The sequence below is a fragment of the Rhododendron vialii genome, chromosome 6a, assembly GCF_030253575.1.
Source record: "Rhododendron vialii isolate Sample 1 chromosome 6a, ASM3025357v1".
Taxonomy (NCBI): domain Eukaryota; kingdom Viridiplantae; phylum Streptophyta; class Magnoliopsida; order Ericales; family Ericaceae; genus Rhododendron; species Rhododendron vialii.
Window position 1 is genome coordinate 30,622,944 of NC_080562.1, and position 21,108 is coordinate 30,644,051.

The 21,108-nt window shown below is 37.2% G+C and overlaps 1 protein-coding gene and 1 long non-coding RNA gene across 4 annotated transcripts in view; one reads left to right on the forward strand and one right to left on the reverse strand.

Annotated features, from left to right (window-relative positions):
- LOC131330515 (two pore calcium channel protein 1B) overlaps positions 1-18,027 on the reverse strand; it is a 29,846-nt gene extending 11,819 nt beyond the window's left edge. For 2 of the 3 annotated variants that reach the window (XM_058364133.1, XM_058364134.1), the window contains exons 1-13: positions 17,682-18,027; positions 14,688-14,831; positions 14,395-14,502; positions 14,168-14,263; positions 11,448-11,578; positions 7,748-7,808; positions 7,084-7,250; positions 4,729-4,834; positions 4,466-4,543; positions 2,383-2,444; positions 1,459-1,531; positions 285-350; positions 51-194 (exon numbers count right to left, since the gene is read on the reverse strand). In XM_058364133.1, coding sequence (XP_058220116.1) covers positions 51-194; positions 285-350; positions 1,459-1,531; positions 2,383-2,444; positions 4,466-4,543; positions 4,729-4,834; positions 7,084-7,250; positions 7,748-7,808; positions 11,448-11,578; positions 14,168-14,263; positions 14,395-14,502; positions 14,688-14,831; positions 17,682-17,831 — 1,386 coding nt within the window. In that variant the 5' untranslated portion in view covers positions 17,832-18,027. The remainder of the gene's footprint in view (positions 1-50; positions 195-284; positions 351-1,458; positions 1,532-2,382; positions 2,445-4,465; positions 4,544-4,728; positions 4,835-7,083; positions 7,251-7,747; positions 7,809-11,447; positions 11,579-14,167; positions 14,264-14,394; positions 14,503-14,687; positions 14,832-17,681) is intronic. The other variant, XM_058364136.1, reaches the window with a different exon arrangement.
- Positions 7,815-11,558, forward strand: LOC131330519 (uncharacterized). Its single transcript, XR_009201135.1, has 2 exons — positions 7,815-8,994; positions 9,088-11,558. It is a non-coding gene; the product is annotated as an uncharacterized LOC131330519 (long non-coding RNA).
- Positions 18,028-21,108: the final 3,081 nt, after the last annotated feature.

Sequence of the window (21,108 nt, forward strand, 5' to 3'; positions counted from 1 at the left end):
TGATAACTATATAACTCAAAGATTTCCTGCACTATAACATTGAAACATACCGTTGTTTCGATAATAACAGCAACTAGATTCAAGATGAGAATGAAGGCCACTACGTATCCAAACATGGGGCCTTGAACAAAAGCCTTCAGCTTTTCAGACATGCACGAATGGTAGAATGCTGGAAATTTTTCAAAGCAAGAAGGCTACATACATGAAACAAAATGTTAAAGATGCAAGGTAGAAGCTTTTGTCTTTTCAAATAACTACAGCAGATCAAGATGAATGCAACTTACAGAATCTTCTTTTTGAAATTGCATTGCGATGGCGTGGCAAAGGTCAGCAAATTCATCCATATTAATCTACAGACAAAAAAAAAGTAGTGACCACAAAATAATTGCAAAAGCAAATACAGAAGTTAAGCAATCAAAACCGATATTAGTCAATTGGTTATAACTTATAAGCACTGCTTTATTCTAGCAGCAGAATGAATTTACAAATTCCTCTAATGCAAGTAAATGAGAGGTCAACATTTTAAAGGTACAGAAAACTTCTAAGCACAAAGATCAAAGCAAACAACATGCAAAGCTTGTTACGAGAAAATTTGCACAAGCCATACAAGCATTGCACAAAGAAGAAGTATTTTCTGGTCAAACAAGAAAATGTACTACTTCAAGACCCCAATAACATACATCGGAACTCCTGCAAACTCCATTACCCTTTCCTTTCTTACTGGTCCAAATGAGGGCAAGTATTACTATGACCATCCAAATACTGAAAACCTAATATTCTCTCTAATTCCTGAAAGTGAAAGACTCTTCCTCTCTGTGCTCAGTTGCTAGATCAAGTCGAAGGGGAAAACAAGATTTTCAGTTGCAATTTTTCATTATTTTGGCAGAGTAGACAGAAGAGCGTTTTTTCGCAGCATCATTATATACAAGAGTCAGGTCTCTGGGTACCCGTTTGATGTCAAAGTAACTACAAAAATCAAAACGAAAAGTGGGTAATGGCAGAAGGATGAAAATTTCAGGAACACACTGACGGAGGTTTTAGGGGTAGCTAGTGGAATAATTTCCACACTCAACCTGGGAGAAGGCAGAAAGTGAATATTATCACTATAATTTGTGGGAATATAGATTAATACAATATATGCATAGAACAAAAAAAAGCAAAACACAAATGAGGAACTCATTCCTTTGCCCTTTAGCACGAATTAATCAGCTACAACAGCATCGAATAATCTGCCCAGGTCAGTGCAGGTAAAGAAAAATTAACAGAACCATACATCTGAAGAAAGATAGAAAGGGTTCTAGAAATATTATACATAAGAGTGGAAACCCAAACGAAGACAAAAGAGAATTTTTATGCAAAACCATTCGTGGATACTTAAAGACCATTAGAATGCCAGGAAAAGAATTATGAAAATTCATTGCAACTAAAAGTTTTCATAATGAAGAACTAAGAAGATACCTTGAAGTCGTGACTGTCATCCAGCTCATCAAAAATCAACTCAAAATCTTCTCTTGAAATTTTTGGCAATGTCCTGCACGTCAATATTGAACAGATAAAGCACAATAGTAGGACTGCTTTGCAAGATGTATCTGAAACAATACCATTAATCAAAAGAGGATAAACAGGTGCAGTGGATTGAGAGGTGGGTGTAGGAAAATGTGAGGTGCAGGCAGCAAATTAGTTTTTATACTACATTAGGACTGGTAGAACCTAAAAGTCCAACTTCAAAAGGGGAGGTTAGTGTATAAAAATTATTCCATCTTTAAAAAAATTATCAATTCTTGGCAAAGTACCAATTATTCCTTCGTTATTCCATATATATGTTTATTTTTAAATAGGACAAGAATTTTGATGGATATTAAATGTTAAAATCAAACTATTGTTAAATTGATGTATTTTTGTAACTCAGGAACTATCTCCATCAAACAACATCGGTTTAAACAATGAGATAGTATATGCAAGAGGCATTTATGGCATTCTGAAACATCAAAATGCTGATAACATTTACTTGCTGTAGATTTATTAACATACCGTTAACATGAGAGATTGTCTTGCCACAGTGTCAGGAAAAGTTAGACGTTTTATGAGAAACAACCGGTGGTATTACATTATTCTAAGACTGAAGTTCAACTATAAACCAAACAAACCGTTTATAAGACATTTACCTTTTCGGCAATGCTCATCACTTGTTATTTGACACCATCTCATATGAGACAATACATGGCAAGATTTTATTCTCATTCACTATCCAAGTGTAGTATTCAAGCAAGCAGTGTAGCAAAACAGTAACAAAAAGTTGAATTTAGCATTTTTTTTTTCTTCTACAAAATAGCAGGAAGGAACAAACTTCTGGAAAGGAATGTAGTTGTGTACGAGCATGACCTGTACGTATTGAGCGCTTCAAACAAAAGGATACATTGATCTTTGTCAAGATATCCCTGATCCTGCAAAGGCAAGAAAAAACGCCCCATAAATGCAACCGCACCAAAAAAAAACAATGTATGGTCTCTAAAGATGAAAAGAAATACGAAATGAAGCTAGTGTAATCAGTAATGTCAGATCCAAACTATCAGATTGAATTGTATTTCACAGAAATAAACTTACAGTGTACAGACACTAAGCAAGGTCATTCAACTCATTACTATTAAACATTTAAACTTACTCTAACAGACACTAAGTCATGACATGGGTATAATTGTCTAACAATAGGACCAACATCACTTGAACCCGTGATACTATAAATGCACAAACATGAGAGATTGACTTAAATTCACAACTTGGTAAAAATAATTTTAAGTGTATTTAAAGCATCCAACATCTAGGATTCACCAACGCTCCAGCTGATGTCTCCATACGTAATAATGTTAGTATGCATATTGCTTATTATTGTATACAGAAGATCCCAGAGGAGGACCAACACTGAGGTTTTTGGGGCCCAAGGGGAACTCTTAAGATCGGGCCCTCTATACATCTTCACCCAAAGAGTTAGTAGAAAAACTAATTCGAAAACTTCCAAAAGATGAAAATCCAAAATATACTAATTTCACTTAAATATTATTATTCTCGCAATTGAACAAACTAACCTTGCACAATTAAGTTTATTAACGTTATTCTTTTCCATTGGTAGCACATTCAGTCCTAGTGACACGGTTAACCCAACATGAGATGTGATCAACTTTGACTTCAAAAAAGTTTTTTGCCCATGGCTAAAATAGCATGGTATCTAGAAGCCATGCAATTGGAAAACAAATATACCTTACCTTACGTACTTGAATAGTTCAAATGGCCTTTTTCAAATCCATTTGGGTAGCAGTTTTTATTTTTTAGGCTAGTACAAGAGCCCCAAATCAAGGAGCCCCATTTTTAAAACAAAAATGTTGCGGGGCTAAAGGGGGTGCCTTGGGTTCAAAATTTTGCAGCATAAGGGAGAGAAGCGAAACTTTGAGAAGCAGGAAAGTGCCAATGACTCAAAATCGGAAGACATTAGGGATTAGCAAGGAGGCAGACATTGAACATAAGTTTTGAATTGGATGTTGACACAGTTTAATCTCGGCAAAATTTTCCATGCATATAGCCAATGGAATTCTCATTCGTAGGCATTGGCAGGTTTCGCTAAACAAAATACAACTTTGTATTTCTTCTACTGTTCGTGTTTTCAAGACTAAACATCTATTCGGATTGGTGGAGTGCGATTCCTCTGTCACATAAGAATAGTATCAGAGAGTCAACTATCCAACAGATGTACCAAAGCTTCAGTGCCAGTACAGGTTTCACTATCTAGACGAGTTACCATCACGTTAAGTTGTTTCCCGAAGATGCCAATTTATATCTTCTTTACTTGAATGGTTCAATCCAAAGCAAATAACAACTTATTCCAAAAAAAATAAAAAATAAACGGATAAGCAAACATTTTCATCAGATCTGAAACTGAAATGCAAGGCCTGGAAATTGCTGACCGTAAAAATTTATATGGGACCGCAGCCATCGGAAAACAATATTCTATAATGGAATTACTAACTTCAAACCACATTGAGTATGCCGTCAAGCAGCTTTAGCTTTTATTAAGTATACGATGATTGTCGGTACATATCTGTGAGTGTCCTCAGAAATTGATGAAGATAAAAGTAGGTCTCAACAAGAACCAAGTGAGATTTGACATCAATTACCCTAAGACTTTATGAAAATATTTTAATTGCCACATAACAAGGACCTTTAATGATGAATTGCAAACTTCTACATGTAGGATCAAGCAATTCTTTTCCTTGATTTCAAGAGTTTCCCTCGAGATCATAGAAACAAGATATGATTATAAACAGGAAAACTGTGTCATTCCTATTACCCAAACAATTGAGCATAAATGAAGAATCAAAAGGGTGACGTACTTGTTTAATGGAGTATCACCTTCATGTTGGGCTATAAAACATTGAAGAGAAACTCAGTTAAAAGTTCCAAAAGCAATACTTACATTCTTATCAATGAGATTAAAGGCTTTTCCCAAAATTCGTTTCCTCATACGGTCCTTTTCAGCCACTTGTTTTACAAGCTATGACATTAAAAAAAAGAAGGGTAAGACGTGCTTCCAAGAGCGATTCAAGGAATTGAAAGATCAATCGAAACAAGCTAGTACTTCACATTATGTAAACTTCATCAAATCCAGAAAAGAGTAAAGATGGACACTGCCAGTTACTTGTATTATAAACTATAAAAAAAGATGAAAGGAACCTATACCTGACTTTTGAAGCTATCATATACAACAGCGAGGATCAAGTTAGAGACGAAGTAAACACCCAATAGCACGTAAAGGATGAAAAAAAGGCAAAACCAACGCGAAGTCCTGAAAAGGGACAAGAGCAACGTGGGAATCTTAATTGTCAATGTAGCTGCTGAAAACTGTGATAGGCAAAACCTGGACAATCTTATTATTTGGGCTATAGTTGAAACATCAAATGTCATAACATTGAACCAACTTGGATACACTAAAGAAATGCCTGCACACCACATAAAATACCTCCAAAATTACTCTCACGGGAATATGGAAGATCATAAAAGACGACAGAAATCCACATAAATTCACTTTGCCCAAATGGCCATAACGCTGGATTGCCAAAAGAGCACCTATCAAATTGAAATTAATTTCTACTTAATGAAGTTGGACAATGGTTATTTCTCAATGACATTCTAAAGTGAAGGCTGACCAGAAGTCCCCGAAGATGAAATAATGTCCACTTACTCCCCTCCTATTATCTTTCATGTGACTAAAACATTTTAATTGCTGGAATAGCTTTGCATGCAGCTGATAAATTCATCTATAAGGCGAACACGATCAATTAAATTCCCTACTCTTAAGGTTCAGCAAAGAGCATTAGACAAGCAAGTACAAGCAAAAAAATCAACAATGTACGAGTCTCTAATGCGATTAGAAAAATATTAATAAACTTCCAAGTATGCATATGAAATTTTTCCAATATCAAAAGTCATCTTGCCCCAGAAAATAACATTCCAAACATTGGTACATGTTTTAGAAACGCAAGAAAGGACAAAGCAAGTAAGGAATAGAGAAAGAAAACACACACAGTATGATTAACATGTTAACCCACAAGTAGCCAAGTTAGCCAAGGCAACGTTTCACAATATTACAAGTCTTAGGGTAAACTCTCCTCAGTTAAATGTGCATTAGGCCCCAAAAAAGCCCCAAATGCTAAAAACTCACACCTCACTTATTACCCGGCAAGGCCCCGTCAGTTAGGCTCAGATGAAATCTCACGTGTGCACCTTTTAGTACTCTCTAGGATATACAAAGATAAGTAATTCAATGGTCACAGATTATTTTGATCCATAGTCATATACAAGTATTTTGTAACATAGATTCATGAGCTTATGGCGGAAACTTGAACTGGATATCTATAGTTAACTTCTAAGAGTGTACAATCGTACAATACACAAGTTGAAATTATGATTGCAGGGCTATAATTTTGCAGATTTGTCATATTTAATTAAGTTGATGAATGTCCCTTGCTTACAAGACAAACCAGAATTATGTCAACCCTCTTAGTTAAAATCTGTTAAGAAAGTTCAACTTCATATGTCTTAAAATTCAATTGCTTTAGTTGTACATGCACATCATATACGGGGACCTTCATTCATTCCCACAATATCGTGTGCTTCTAGAAGACCTTAGTGCCTTGGTGCACAGTGCACACCTTGAGCATTTAGCATTATCCTCCATCTTCCCAATGGAGCTTTTTAGAGCTCATGCCTTTCTATGGATTAGCCACCTCTAATGCAGAATGGTTCAAGAGAAACAACCATGTAAAGGCACACCTACATGTTTCAGGTCATGTGTCAACGTATCTAACTCTTAACTAATTTGTCATAAGTGCTAAGAACTACAAAGCTCACTTCAAAAATGACATTTCACAAATGCAGGACAAGCTCTGACACTCCCCCGCTTGCACGTGGAGGGCTAAAAAAGGAGCCAGAACATTATGATCACAACGAAACAAAGATCAATAATTGCACCGAGGGGAAATCGAGTAATGTGGAATAAAAAGTCTTGTACAAAAACCTCCGAAATCCCAGCTTAGATACCATGTTAAATCATCAACTTCAAAATAAATTAGTCATGAGTGGAGAGGCCCAAAAAGATCAAATACTAACTGGGGAGGTGCAATCTTACCAATGTGGAACAGGATCAAACATGGTTCTAATCCAAGTAAAATCTTTAAGCTTCAACAGAAGTACATAACATCATGAGGTTGAGGTGCTAACGAAGTAAACTAATACACATAATAGATAGATATAGATAAAATAAAGTAGCTCATGAGGTGTCCATGAATGATTCAGAAAACCACGCATACGTGTATCTCATACTTAAAACACAACAAATCACAAATAATCTCAGTTTGCAAAGTAACTGGAACCAAACAAACAAATATGGAATGTTTAGTCGGACTCTTTCAAATATAATAAACTCTCTCCAGTAATAACTCTACCAGAACAAAAGCATAATACAATAACGGAATAGAAAATAATAATCGCGCATAAGGGGAAAAATCACAAAATTATACTTCTAAACCCACTTACTTATACGCAGGAATCCATACATCCGGATTGTTGGATGTGGTGAATAAAATTAACATTTGGTACAATGTAGTGCCAAAAGAAGTAAAAATTGTCTTCCCCTGTTCTGTATCTTCAAACATGACATATGCAACCCAACTGGAGAACAGAAGAAATAAAAGCCCAAGAGCCTGCACTTGAAGAAAATAAGGAAACACTAAGCACCAATGGTAGATGTTATGCCATGAAACTGGTGCAAACTTACCCGTGATCTACATAAAAATGAACGCAAACGAAACTGTGTTCTTCCAATTCTTATTAAGTTGGATACAATATTCAGTTGCACAAGGCAGCATATGAAATGTGTTGAAGTTATAAATAATAACGTTATCCCTCTCGCTAACAACTTAAGCTTTTAGATGAGCTAGCGGTTAACAATCTAATATGGTATCAGAGCAGGCATTAGAGGCAATAGATCCTGTGTACGAACCTCATCGCCTACCTAATTACAAAAATTTACTCGTGTTTAGCCCGCTTATGGAGGAGAGCCTAGCTTCATGTGGGGGCCGAGGGGGCATTTTGAAGGTATAGATAATAAAGTTATCCCTCTCTCTCTAACAACTTAAGCTTTTAGATGAGTTGCCAAAGTAAATAAACACAATATATTATGATGCAATGAAATACGAACCACGACATTGAAGTAAGTGCTTAGCATTCCAGCTAGGATGAGGATAGTATCCCGTAACTCCCTAGCATCAATGGACAAGAAGAAAACAAAGGCGAAAAAATTAGAGACTAGACCAGATAAACCAAGAAAAACTTCTATTATTGACCAAGAAGAAAGCAATGGAGCATAAGTAGGTTCACCAGGATAATTAGCTGCAATGAAACCAAAAGTGCTTTTTCAGAGTTTCTAAACTTCTAATGCTTTTCTATTATTTTTTTTAATCATATCTAGTCAAGCATGGCCAAACGCAATTAACTAACAATCATCTGCGCACTAACATGAATGCATCGAAATGATATTATTTTGCATTTATCTTTTCCACTGAGCGGAAGACAAAAAGTTGAGGAAAGCGGCACCAACAACAACTTCACACAAAACCTCTCAAACAAAAACAAAAAAGCATTACAAAAAATCTGAAGTTTAAGAGAGGAGAAAATGAAACATCCAAATTATGCTTTCCCCAGTGTGCTAGCCTCTATTCAGCTGGGTTCAACAGAAGTTGAGGATTTTACATGCATTATTAAGCGCGTAGAATCTGTAGATAGAATAGTAAAATTGCTTAATGAAAGTATCATGCCTCTTAAAATATTTCAACTTATTTTATTTACATCCAAATTGTGCTTTCCCAATGTGCTAGCCTCTATTCAGCCAGGTTCAACCAAAGTTGAGGATTTTACATGCCTTAGTAAGCGTGTAGAAAAGCAGATGGAATAGTAAAATTGCTTAGAGAAACTATCACGCCTCTCAACGTACTTCAACTTATTTTATTTTCTCACTTACAGCAATCCAAATAAGTACCTTAAGCCACTGCTTTTAGCTGATAACAAATAATTAGTTTACCTAGAAAAAACAGAGGTCGTTGCTCCAGATTCAAGGTTTCTATAGGAAATCAATCTTAACTAAACCCGTATCTTCAAAGATGAAGAAAGCAAAGAAGTACTAGTTGCCCATAGCATGTGGACCAGTCTAAATTAGATGGTTGGCCAGTTCAGTGACTTCAGTCATCTTTTACCATTTTGTCCAATTACAGTACAACCGTACAAGAAAAATATGACAATTTTTTACTTTTGTTTCGAGTTGAAGAAACTCAAGAGTCAAGGGGATAGAACTTTACTACATGCTTATTGTAGGCGTCCATTTTACAAAATTCAATGGTCCAGGCTCGGCCGGGTCTTTAAATGATTGGTTGCAAGTTCCCAGTGTAGCGAGTTAAAAGTTGCTCCTCTCGCATAAAAAGACTACTTTAGATCGGAAAGTGAAAATGAAGACTTTCTTTTTTAAAAACCAGGTGTCCGGAATAGCTTTCGTGCAACTCGACTAATCTTGGGCTCTAAAATTAACGACCGGGCAAACCTCAAGTTGGCCCAGATGGTTTTTTGTTGGCAGTGGAAGTCAAACCTGCAAGCTTGGGAGAAAAAGTCTACTCAATGCCATGCTCCCACTTGACCAATCCCTTACGGGTGAGTAATAATTACATTTTATGAGCATTCAATAGAGGTGTCAAACGGGCCGGGCCGGCACGAGCACGGCACGTTTAGCGTCGGCACAGTATGGGCCTAGCATGACACGCCACGAACACTAAAGTGGGCTGGGCCATCGTTTTGGAGCCCACGGCATGGCACGGGCACTATTAGTCATGGGGCACGGCACGAAGCATGGCATAGACACGTATAAGGGCACAATAAAAATACTAGTGATGCATTTCTAGTTGAGAATGCATATGATTGATAGTTGAGTAGTGAAGCACAGAATGCATATGATTGATAGTTGAGTAGGTGCCAACCTAGTTAGGATGTATTCAAACCGTATTGACGCATTTCTTATTTATAATTACATTCATTGTATTACAAGGTTTAATTATCAATAAAATGTTTTGTATTTTTTGAATTAAATGTGTTGATTTTTAGTTGTAATTATCAATTTAAAAAAATAATGGCAATTTTTTAGAACTTTTTTTTAGCTTCACAAGTCTCGATTGTGCACGGGCACGAAAATCAGCACTGCACAACACGACACGGCATGAATTGTGGTGGGCCATGGCTAGGCCAAGAATATTTTGATAAAGCATGGCACAACAAGGTTAGTAAATGGGTCTGGCAAGACACGGCACGAAGCATGCTAGGCACAGGAATAAATGGGCTAGGCCGGCACGGCACGGCCCATTCGACACCTCTAGCATTCAATGACAATTGGAAGACACATGTGGTCGCGGAAGCCGCTGAATTGGTGTTGAAGCATTATATTTTTTCAGGTTGGGGTTTCAGGCTGAGATCTTTAGCCCTTCTGAAAAGGCCTAAGCCTTATAAAGGAGAAGGACAAGGTGGCCGTGAAATGAACAAAGGCAATTTGCTTGATACGGCAATATAATGGGCTAGATTCTTTTATCTATTTTCCTCAACCAAAATGAGATGGATTTCTAGATCAGCCAATAACATGGAGATTCCTTGAGCAAAATATGGCCTCCGTCAATTTTTGCTGTGAAATCTCCTCTCTAACAATCCTCACTCCTCAATGAGAATAGGTAATAGTTAATGATGTTTAGGTGTGGACGAGAATAAAAATTGACAATGTACCTCAAGCTTTTAGATGAGCCGGTGCAACAATTTAACGAGGTGCCATAACTGACAGTAGATCCTCAAGTTTGAACCTATGCACGTTTTGGGGCCATTTATGCAGGAAAGTCTAGTCACAGTAACAAACATAACATTACAAATAAGGATTTCCATCTCGCTAACAACTTGAACTTCTAGATGAATTGGTGGCCACCAATTTAACACACGCTTTATCTTCTTCACTTTTCTTTCCCTTTTTCTATAGCCATACATCAAATACGAGGACCGAGAACTCTAAAAGAGCAAAAAGTAAAAGTACCAAGGGTTAGAGGTTTTCAGATATACATTTTTGTTTCTTTCCACACGCTTGTGAAAATAAGAAAAGAAAAATAAGAAAAATAGAAGAAAAAAAATCGAACTGGAAGATGCCAATAGACCTTCACAAAAATTTTGCCTTGTTTTCTTTCCTTTGTATCGAGGGAAGACCACACCTATGCAGAGCAAATTATATAACAGCCAATTTCGCACCACTAGGCAGTTCTACATACATAATGCATGACAAAGAAAAGAATGGCAAATACTAATCACACATCTTTAGTTTGGTGGTAGAATTAGATCTCAAAGAGTGCAAAACACATACTATTTACACAACACTTGCTACAGATGATGTGATATGCACCATGTAGTTTCCTAGTTCCTACTACTTTCATATGCATGATAGCAACAATAGCTTACCACTTGACACTCCATTCAGATTGTCTCTCTCTAGAGTTTGGATTCTTCTATAGCATCCAAGATTTTCATTAAATAATTACAAGCTTAAAAAATGAGGCTGCCTTTCTTTTTCCTCTTTTTCCCCTTAAACTTCAATAGTTCTAACGGTTCGAAGAATGGCGCCTCGTGATGAAAAGATCAGAATGAGTGTCATAACTCAAAGGCCAGTCAACAAGATAAAAGTGCAGACAGTAAATTGTAGCTCCATCATGCCATTAAAAAAGTTAAAAGATGGACAGAATCGAAATATATGCGCCAATACTCACTCCACATAGAAGATAAACCTAGAAAATTAATAAATTACTCGAGAATATTGACGAGTGGGCATTATTCACCTAATGCTGAGAATGAAAACAACAACCCGGATGTAAGGGGCAACCCTGAATGGAAGGTTAAAGTCGGTCACTGGAGATACATACAGAACATCGACTAATAAATCAGCAACCAAGATTAACAGGGAAATGACCTGAAAACACAAAGATAAGAAGACTAGTAAGTTACAAACAAAATTCATTTTTCCTGGTAAAAAAAGCAGAAGCAGTATACATTAAGGGGAAAACTAATATTGTTCCTGAGCAAAGAAATTACATAGTTCAACCAAGCAATCAATATTGTGACGAAAGGATCGAATAGGCTAAGTCAAAAGAAATCACAATTGTAGGCATGTAAATTTAAATTTGTCTACGTACAACAATACTAGAAGACCTTTATAACTTGTGGGAGAAACTGCACCATGTATCCTTAAAATACATAAGTTGTTATTCCCTACCCGGATGATGCATTTACCTTCACGAAGTTACATTGAAAGTGATGGCATGGGTTCCTTTCGGGTGTTTGTTGGTGTCTTACCAACTTTTGGATTTTTTTCTTTTTGTTTTTAAAAAAGTGAGGTGAGGTGAGGTGTAGTGATAGGTGAGGTGCTACTGTTTGTGCATGATGCTCCATGGTGTATCACTACAGGGTTTCTGTTTTGTATCATTTTTATTAATGATATGGGAACTCTTTGCTGATCAAAAAAAAGAGTGATGGCACGATGATTGTCTTGTGCAATGGAGCTCGGAAAATACACGAACCATATGCAACTTAGATGCATAATTTGATCCTTTTCACCGGTTTTCAATCTACGGTGCTTCATCAGAACAAAAAAATAATAATAATACAACCATGTCAACTCTTTGGAGAAGGATCAAGAAAAACAGGTTTAGAATTTCCGAGAAAAGCTCCAAGATAAATATTTTTGTGACAAATTTACACCTGCCCTCTCTATGAGATTTCTAATGTACAGTGTTTAAGAACTGAATGTCTCCAGCCTCCTATACAAAATCGAACCAATAGCTATTTTTTACCGAGAAGAATGCCCACACAATTTTCCACTAACGGAAGGATCAATGGAATTAAGTATATGAATGTGGAATTGTAACATAACAAGTTACAATATAAGTATATAACAGCCCCTACGGAACAACCTTAGTGTAGAAGCGATTATCTAGAGCTTCATAAATTCAAAATTCAGGCATAACGTATAATGATATGTAATGGCACATTACCACTAGTTGTAGGTTGAGAGCGCACAGCCATTCTTTTAGTTTCACTCTAAAGCTTACACCTTTTGATTTACTTGAACTGTTGGACGAACAATCTGTAACATAATGATCCTCCGTTGAGACCACATGTGTGCCAAGTAAATCACACCTTGCATGCTAGCTGACCCTTTATTAATTATTGGTGCATCAATAACCATAAAATTATTGTAACAGTTTTCATGGCCAAAATGTCATTTCAAGCCGTCCTAAAATATATCTCAATATTCTTTCTAGAAATTGGATAAGCAGTTTTGATGGCCTAAGTGTCAATTTTCAAGCAGTCGTAAAATATCTTTCTGGTGTTCTGCAGATTGTTGTCCTCCTAAAAACCAATGTCACGAGCGTGAATTGCTAGTTAATTCAACAAGCTTCTCAAAATTTTCTGCAGGTGCAGTTGGAAACCAACACAATAAAATACCCATGTGGAACTACATAATATGTTAAACATTGCCCTTAGTCCACCCAACCACACAAAATAATAATGAACCTCAAACCAGCTAACAAGTTCAAAGAAAAAATTGCAAATTGATAGAACAGCGAATAAAAACACATACAAATCCACCTATGGGGTCTTGAGTTTAAACACCACATCAACAATTGGAAAACAATGTAATACAATACAGCAAAATCGCTTATAGTTGTAGGTGTGGAAATTTTAGAACATAAAAATGCAATTGACTTGCATTGACCTATACGTGAAAAAAATCATTCCCAGATAGGGAAAAAAGAAAAAAGGGATGAGTGTGAGTCTCCAGCAATAATTAACAGTGCTAATTACCACTATGCAGAGGACATTGCAACATGATTTGGAGAAGCATAACATATGAACAAGCCTCTGTATAGCACAGTATTTGCTCTCCTACCTCAGTAACTAAGCCAAATATTCCACTATAATCACACCCAAAAGAGATGCTTCCAAGTGAAGATGTCAATCATGAGACTAGCATTATCTTCAATTTGTTTCATATGCACTTCATTGACCCCTCCTAACATAACTATATATATCATGGAACCAAGCAGCCAAAGACACAAGAACCTCCTCAAATACTTGCAAAATTTGTAGCCAACCTCAAGCATAGCCACTTTGTTATTTTTCAAGCCAAACCTCCATGGCACCAGAACAAGTAACTTTAAAATATTACGTTAGCATTAATTCTTCTTCAAGCAGATTCATTTAAGCACTTATAATTTAAAAACACGAAAGATGTGGTACTTGCTTGATGGATGATACCAACGGATCCCTCTCCTACTTTTCAGTACATAAGGCATTTCATCTGAAATTAGCCTTGATAAAGGTGATGACACTAAAAGTGTCAGCAAAACCAACATAGCAAGTCATGTCAGGAATCAGTATTATTGTTATCCTCAAGAAGCTCTTGCTTTGCCAGTTCAAGTCACTTTAAAAAACTGGTTAATAGGCAGATTAAGGGGCTCAGAAACAATTTCATGAGCAAACTTTTTGAACCATGTACCTTAAGTTTATTAAGATGACTTTTCCAGTAGATGCGAAATCCTTCATATGATATGGGAAAGAAGGTATGTAAGATGAGAATGATAACAGTTACACCCTGCGTGAGAAGTAGAAAATAGTCAAAGCAAAGGTTTACAAACATAGTACAATAATACTAGCAATAATAATAAAAACAGTACTAAAACAGTTAAAAGATACAACAATCCGTTGGGAAAACTAAAGTGTTACCTCGTAAACAAGAGACTCTACACCAGTTAAGTATGGCAATTCTCCTAGAAAGTAATACTCTCTATTACTGCAAGAATCTTCAGAATACTTATGGCACCACATCGGCTTCTGCGCAGATTAAACAACCCACGCATAACTAATTATTATCTCACAAAAATGCGAGGGTTGATTTTCCGAAAACAGAGAATAAATAGCACGTTCTTCATCTCTTACTTCAAAAAGGACCCCATGACAGATTGACAGGATATAGATAGAAAAGAAAAAAACACAGGAGTAACGTAAACTATACTAACCTCAAGGAAATTTAGAACTATCAAAGCAAAATAATTAAGGGCCCAAAGAAAATCCAATCGAATATATATGAAGTAAATCTTTGCTGCAGTTTCATAGCTTGACTGATCCAGAATTTGCTCAGGTAGACCAACACCATCTTCAGCCTGTAAATGCATCATAAATCACTCAGGAAGAGTAAGGCAATGGAAAACAAAAAACTCTGAACTTAAAAAGCAACCATCTGTATTCAACAAATAGTTTTAGGAAAACAGGCAATTCCCCCAAGTTACTACTCCAGTAAACAATCTTCCTTGGGACATGGATATTTCCAGGTAAAATACCTTAAGACAGTGAAAGCGTTGTGAAAACCAACATAGCTTAGTTACTGAGTTGTTTCACAAGAGCACAGTTTGTTTGAAAAATCAACAACCAAACTTATCTTACTGGCATGTTAGATAAGAATATCCCTACCCCATTATATGTTACTCCCTACAACACATATGGTTTGTCCATTTTATACAGTCATGCTTAAACAGATCAATCAAAAACGCATTGTCGTTAATGATTTTTCATTTCTTTTTCCTTTTATTGGGTAGAACCCTACTCATCCAGGTACACATTCTACCCATCCCTAGTACTCAGGGGCTCATATGTTACATGGTCTTAGGTAGGACTCAGGGGGTGTTCCGGTTTCTTGGAAAAACAACTTTTAGAAAAAGAAGGTAATTTCAAGCTCAAAAATCATGTGTTTACGCAAATAATTTTCCTACCAATATGGATCTTGTTTGATAGATCTCATTAAGATCTTTTAAACGGTGCAAAAAAAATTGAAAAAATATTTTTCATTTTCATTATATTTGAGTTTGAAATTACCTTCGTTTGAAAAAAAAAAAATACTTTTTTTAAAAGTGGAACACCACCTCAACCCAAAAACTAGCTATTGAAAAGAGGATGTTGTGACACTTCTACACTTCACATTGCTTTCATACCCCAAGGATGTGGAACTTCGCTTCAATGGAGTACTCCATTTCCTCAAATCATGTTAAACATTACTTATAGAACTCAATCCCGAAAGCTAGTTAGTTAAGTGAGGATACCCTCATGCTTAAACACAGCACATTAATTTTCATACACATGCGATGGCGAATTTCGCTTTACACCCTTCCTCACGCGGAGCATGCTCACTTGGTCACTCGGATGCAACTGTCGCGTGTAGGCAACGGACACTCACCCTAAAACTAGCATGACTCAACCCCAGAATGGCCAAAACTAGCTATTAAAGTCAGGATGTCTTCACACTTACATATTGCACATTACTATCATATGTGGGGCTTCACTTCACAAACACAGGTTGGACAGTAGTAAAAGAGAGTAATAATGTTAGGTGGGAGGCCAAATTCCACTTCAATTACGAGATAAGTGCCCAAGTCCACCTCAATTACGTGAAAAGTACCCAATCTTTTGAACAATGACGGCTAAGCTATTCAAAATATGAATAGGAACATATTGCACGACAAGTTTGTTCCCGAGTGACCTAGAATTCTTGCGAGGAAAGGCACCTCATTTAATCTCTCTATTACATGCTTGCTCACTATGGGATCAAAGTGCCTCTAGCTGACCACCTTGGTTGGGCAGCACTAACGGTGCTCTATCTTGTAGTTAGTACAGTAAGACTTTAATGCTCATCCTGTCACCAAAGTGACATCATTAAGAACTAGGCTCAACTTGTTATCCTACAGTTTCAAAAAGTGAGAACTTTTATTGGAATAGTTTGAATGTTCTTGTTTTTGTAGATGAATCACGAAGACAAAAACAAAAAACAAATATTCACACAGATAAAACCATTTACTAGTTTCAGTTTAAGGATGGCTTTCACGAGATGAAGACTACTAGACGAAATTCATCATGAAACAGGAAAATAAAATCCATTCAGTACCGGAAACTCTCTCTCACACACTAGAGGACAGAACCCGCAAGTACCCTTTAAAGTTTAAATAACATAATCAAGAGATCTGGAGAGACTGTGGTGGCTCATAGGGGAAGAGCATTACAGGCCAAGGTCTCTTCTATCATTGATGGGAGTGTTTGGAAGTGGCCTAGGCAACGTAACAGGGCTATTATGGAAATTATGAGGGAAACTCCTGATGGGTTTCTGCCATCTCCATCTGCTAGGGACACGGTTATATGGACTCTAACTGCAGATGGTAAATATACTGCCAAATCTGCTTGGGAGGCGTGTAGGCACCGAAATCCCATTCAACCTTGGCATGCTATTGCGTGGTTTGGTTATGGAGTTCCTAGATGGAGCTTTATTGAGTGGCTGACTGTTTTGGGGAGATTGCCTAAATTTTGAAGCAAAGTTGGATGATTCGTAAACACCCTTTCCGATATCAGATTGAGATGATTTTTTACAAGGACCCTAAACGAAGTATTTTGAACAAAATTAGCGGCTCCAATCATTTTTGTGGGATCCAAGACGGGCGCAAAAGCGATCTGTGTACCTGTAGCAGCGTTCTTAAAGACATAAGCACCAAACGCTTTCAAAGAAAAACCAAGAACCAGTGCCAGATGCAGAACTTATATCTAGTAGGGACCCAAACCATATGTAATCTAAATTGACAACAAAAAGTACACTTTATAAGCATATATTGCCAATTGCTAGGTCCTCTAAAGAAAAGAGACGAGATTGTGTGCATATATACAGCCGCTATTTAATTTTATATATACGTGGCCAAAAAATGATGGATAACATGAAATTATGGGAAACTTTTCCACATGTATATAGGGATTTAAAGATTTTATTTTCGCCGTAGAACTTGCAGAGGCCATTCCAATAAAAATAAAAAATAAAATCCAATTACTATGCGGAAATATTTAGACTTGTGCACGGCACCCGGCTTGCGGCCCCCCCTGCCAAGAACAACAATTGTTTATAACATGCGGTATAAAATGCGGGTGCGTATACTATAAACCTATAGTCACGCATTTTATGGGACATGGAGGATTAGACAAACCAGATCAACAAGTGCGGCGGCTTTCTGATAAAGCGAGCCCTGAGAGATGGCGTCTGATCTTCGAAGGAAATGCGCCGACTCATCTCTCCACCTGCTAAAGGTGCTTTTGAGGCCGCCGCTGCTTTCTCCACCGAGCAGAGCTTTCTCCATAGTATTTTCTTCACGGAGCGAGAGAGTACAATCGCATGTGGGTGGATGAATCCGTTGCGCGTATGGCAGGAAGTTTGAATCGATGGATAAGAATTCAGAACTACACAGTACACAAGCGGGGAGAGAGAGAGAGAGAGAGAGAGAGAGAGCGTGGCAGTTGAGCTGGGAAATCCAGAGATTATACGTGTCAAATAGGTCGGCAAATTTGATAGAGTACATACGGAGGGCTATAAGGGGGGGATAATATGGTGTCGCCGTGTCGGGCCTGTCGGCAGTATTCGTGTCTGACGAAAATGCGAATTTTAAAATGGGGGCTCAAAATGAGCTGGCCCGGTCTGATATTTTAATATTATTGGCGATTTCATAGACACGACAAGTAGTACTATTGGAGTTTGTATTCATTCTTTTTCTACATGGGTGCCGGAGCAATGGGAGGTTCTTATACTACGTCCGATGGTTTAAGAGTTGATTGCGAAGCTCGTGCCATGCATTTTACTTGAAATTTGATTGAAAAGGTATATGCATTTTTTTCATACTCATTTAGCTTAATATTTTTTCATGCAATATTATACTAAAGTTTGTCAACGTCCTAATCTTTTGTGAATTTACATGTGCGCACTAGTCTTTTTTTTATTGATCTTGTTTTATTCGAAAGGAAATTTTGTCTAAGGCTTCTTAAGCATTTACACCTTAGTAGCGTGCTCCAACATATTTCATTGTTTGGTGACATAAAAGCATATTTTTCACCATTTTAGGGCAAGTGTTACCTCGCTCACTTTTAGAGAGAGAGCATTATGTCTTTTACTCTTGTGTCTTCATTTGCATTTGGATGAATTGAATCTTGTATTTAATTATCTTTGTTCAATCTAAAGAAATACTCTAATAATCCATGTATTCTCTCTTTAGGTTGATTATTTTGCATAAAAATCTTCATTTTACTAAATCCATACATTCATGTCAATGAATCTACATGGTCGCACATTACCGGAGTCATTCTAAAGTGGAGATCGAAATGTTTTACTTGAGCAGTCCATGGAGTCAAGAAGGGACACGGGGTGCTAGGCAAGAAGTGGAGTTAAGTGTGACTTGGGGTTAAAGTTGGTAATTCCAAGCTTGTACTGCCTTCGTCCCTTTTTTAGTATCCAATTACGTAACTCCTACTTATTAATAAGATATCATCATTAAACTTTTTATATTAACTCCACTTTCCATAACTAGAGACATTATTATTATATTTTTGCTTGCTAACTTTTAAAAAATAAATCTACTTTTAGGAGCAAAATAAAAAACAAGTATCTATTTTTTTCCAGTAACTTTAGAAAATGTACACTTACTACGGACCAGCTTCGAAATTAAATATTGGACTTTAATAAAGGAACGGAGGGAGTAGTCTATAAGTTTCTACGTATATCTCGGTGTTTGCATTCTTTAGTTTTATTGTTCTTTACATAGATTGCTTATTTGAATTACTTCGTACAAAGAATGGTTAGTTGAGTTGCGTTGTTGATTGCTTTATGTTTAAATTGGTAGTCCTATTCACCGGACTTCCCAGTAAGGTCTTAGCATTATTTCAGGGTAAGTACACTTAACTGTTAAGTTCTAATGGGTTTTGGTGTCCTCACAACTTTAAAAAGCCTTGTATAAGATAGGATGACGATTTATTAGTTACAGCACACAATTTATACTTCACCAAGGGATGTGAGACTAGCCCCGGCTGACCTCTTTGGTCACCGATCAGACAGTCCCTGCACAGGTCCCAACCGTCCGTAGGTCGGTCGACCATTAAACTCCCAGGAGCGAGGCGTCACAATTTCAATATAGGTTAGGCCCATGCAAAAAACCCGTCCACCCGCGGACCCGACCTCAAGGGTCTCGGGCGGGGTCAAATATGTGGTTCGAACGGGTGCGAGTTCACTTTCTGTTAAAAATCAGATTTTGGTTTGGGGTTCGGGTTGGTGCGTTCCTTACCCGTAGGGTCGGACCCGACCCAACCCAACCCAACCCAACCTGAAGTATTTGGGTGTGTAGTTGGGTATGGTTGTAGAATGACTCTATGACATAACATGCTAGTCATGACTCATGAGCGACAAAAGAAGCGAATTTCATTTTCATTAAATAGATAATAAAAAAAGAGTTTAAAAATACATGGAGTAATTTTTAAGTTCTTTTAAAAAATTCAGATGTGGCTACGGTTGCTTTTTCAATGTGGACAAGTGGGTTCTAGATTCGTACTTTTCCGGTAGCAAAATATGTTATCCGGGATTCCGGGGTGGGGCAAAATAAAAGTCGTTAATTGAGACACAATTGATTATTAGGACCCACCACTTTAGGTTGTTTCCGACTAGGTCCTTTTCCACATTTGGCATCAATCTGCCAATATGTACCCAAAAAACGATAAAAAACAGGAAGACCACACCATGCGTGTCGGCTCTTACATTCTGAGCCTTAAAGTAATGAACGGACATTACATCCAATAGCCCCAATGTCACACCCCAAAATGGTAGCAACCGGCTATGAACCACAAAATTCAAACTCGTAGAACATACAGTCTAAAAAGAAATTAAATTAAATTCCAAATCAATGAACTACTAAACAACCAATCATTTGTTTTTAGATAGTTGGCCTCCGTGAAATTCGAACATGCGACCTCATGGTCAACTCCTTGGGTTTGTCGGCTCAAAACATTTTTCAAAAAACAGATGACCAAGCGAGCTTGCATGCACCTCGACTGATTCCGTGGCCTTGAAGTTAACGGCTGGACAAATATCCAGTGACCCCAAGGTTTGAAATTATTGGCCTTCGTAGAATTCCAACGTACGACTCCTTAAAAGACAAACCATTTAGTTATTTTCACATGCTCACTTGACGCTCAAACATTATCCACACAGTAAACCAAAATCCCAAAATTTTGCAGCCACATTGAGATTTGGTACGCAAATGCCACATATAAGTTTATAACCAACATTAAAAGCTACTACAAACAAAACCTTCAACCAATCTTGTCCATGCAACTTCGATGCGAGCTTCAAATCAGAAGCAGCACATGAAACCTGCTATGTTACAATACTTTTGTGTCCAACACTTGTGTACCACCTTATGTGGGACCATTTCGAGGTCCCACAAATGATTTAAGCCGTTCAATTTATTCAAAAATTTTACAGGGACCTTTCAAAAAATATTTTGAAATTGAAAGATTCGGAATATTTGTGTGGGACCTCAAAATGGGTTTCACATAAGATGGTGTACAAGTGTTGTACCCATAGCCATTTTGGCAGCA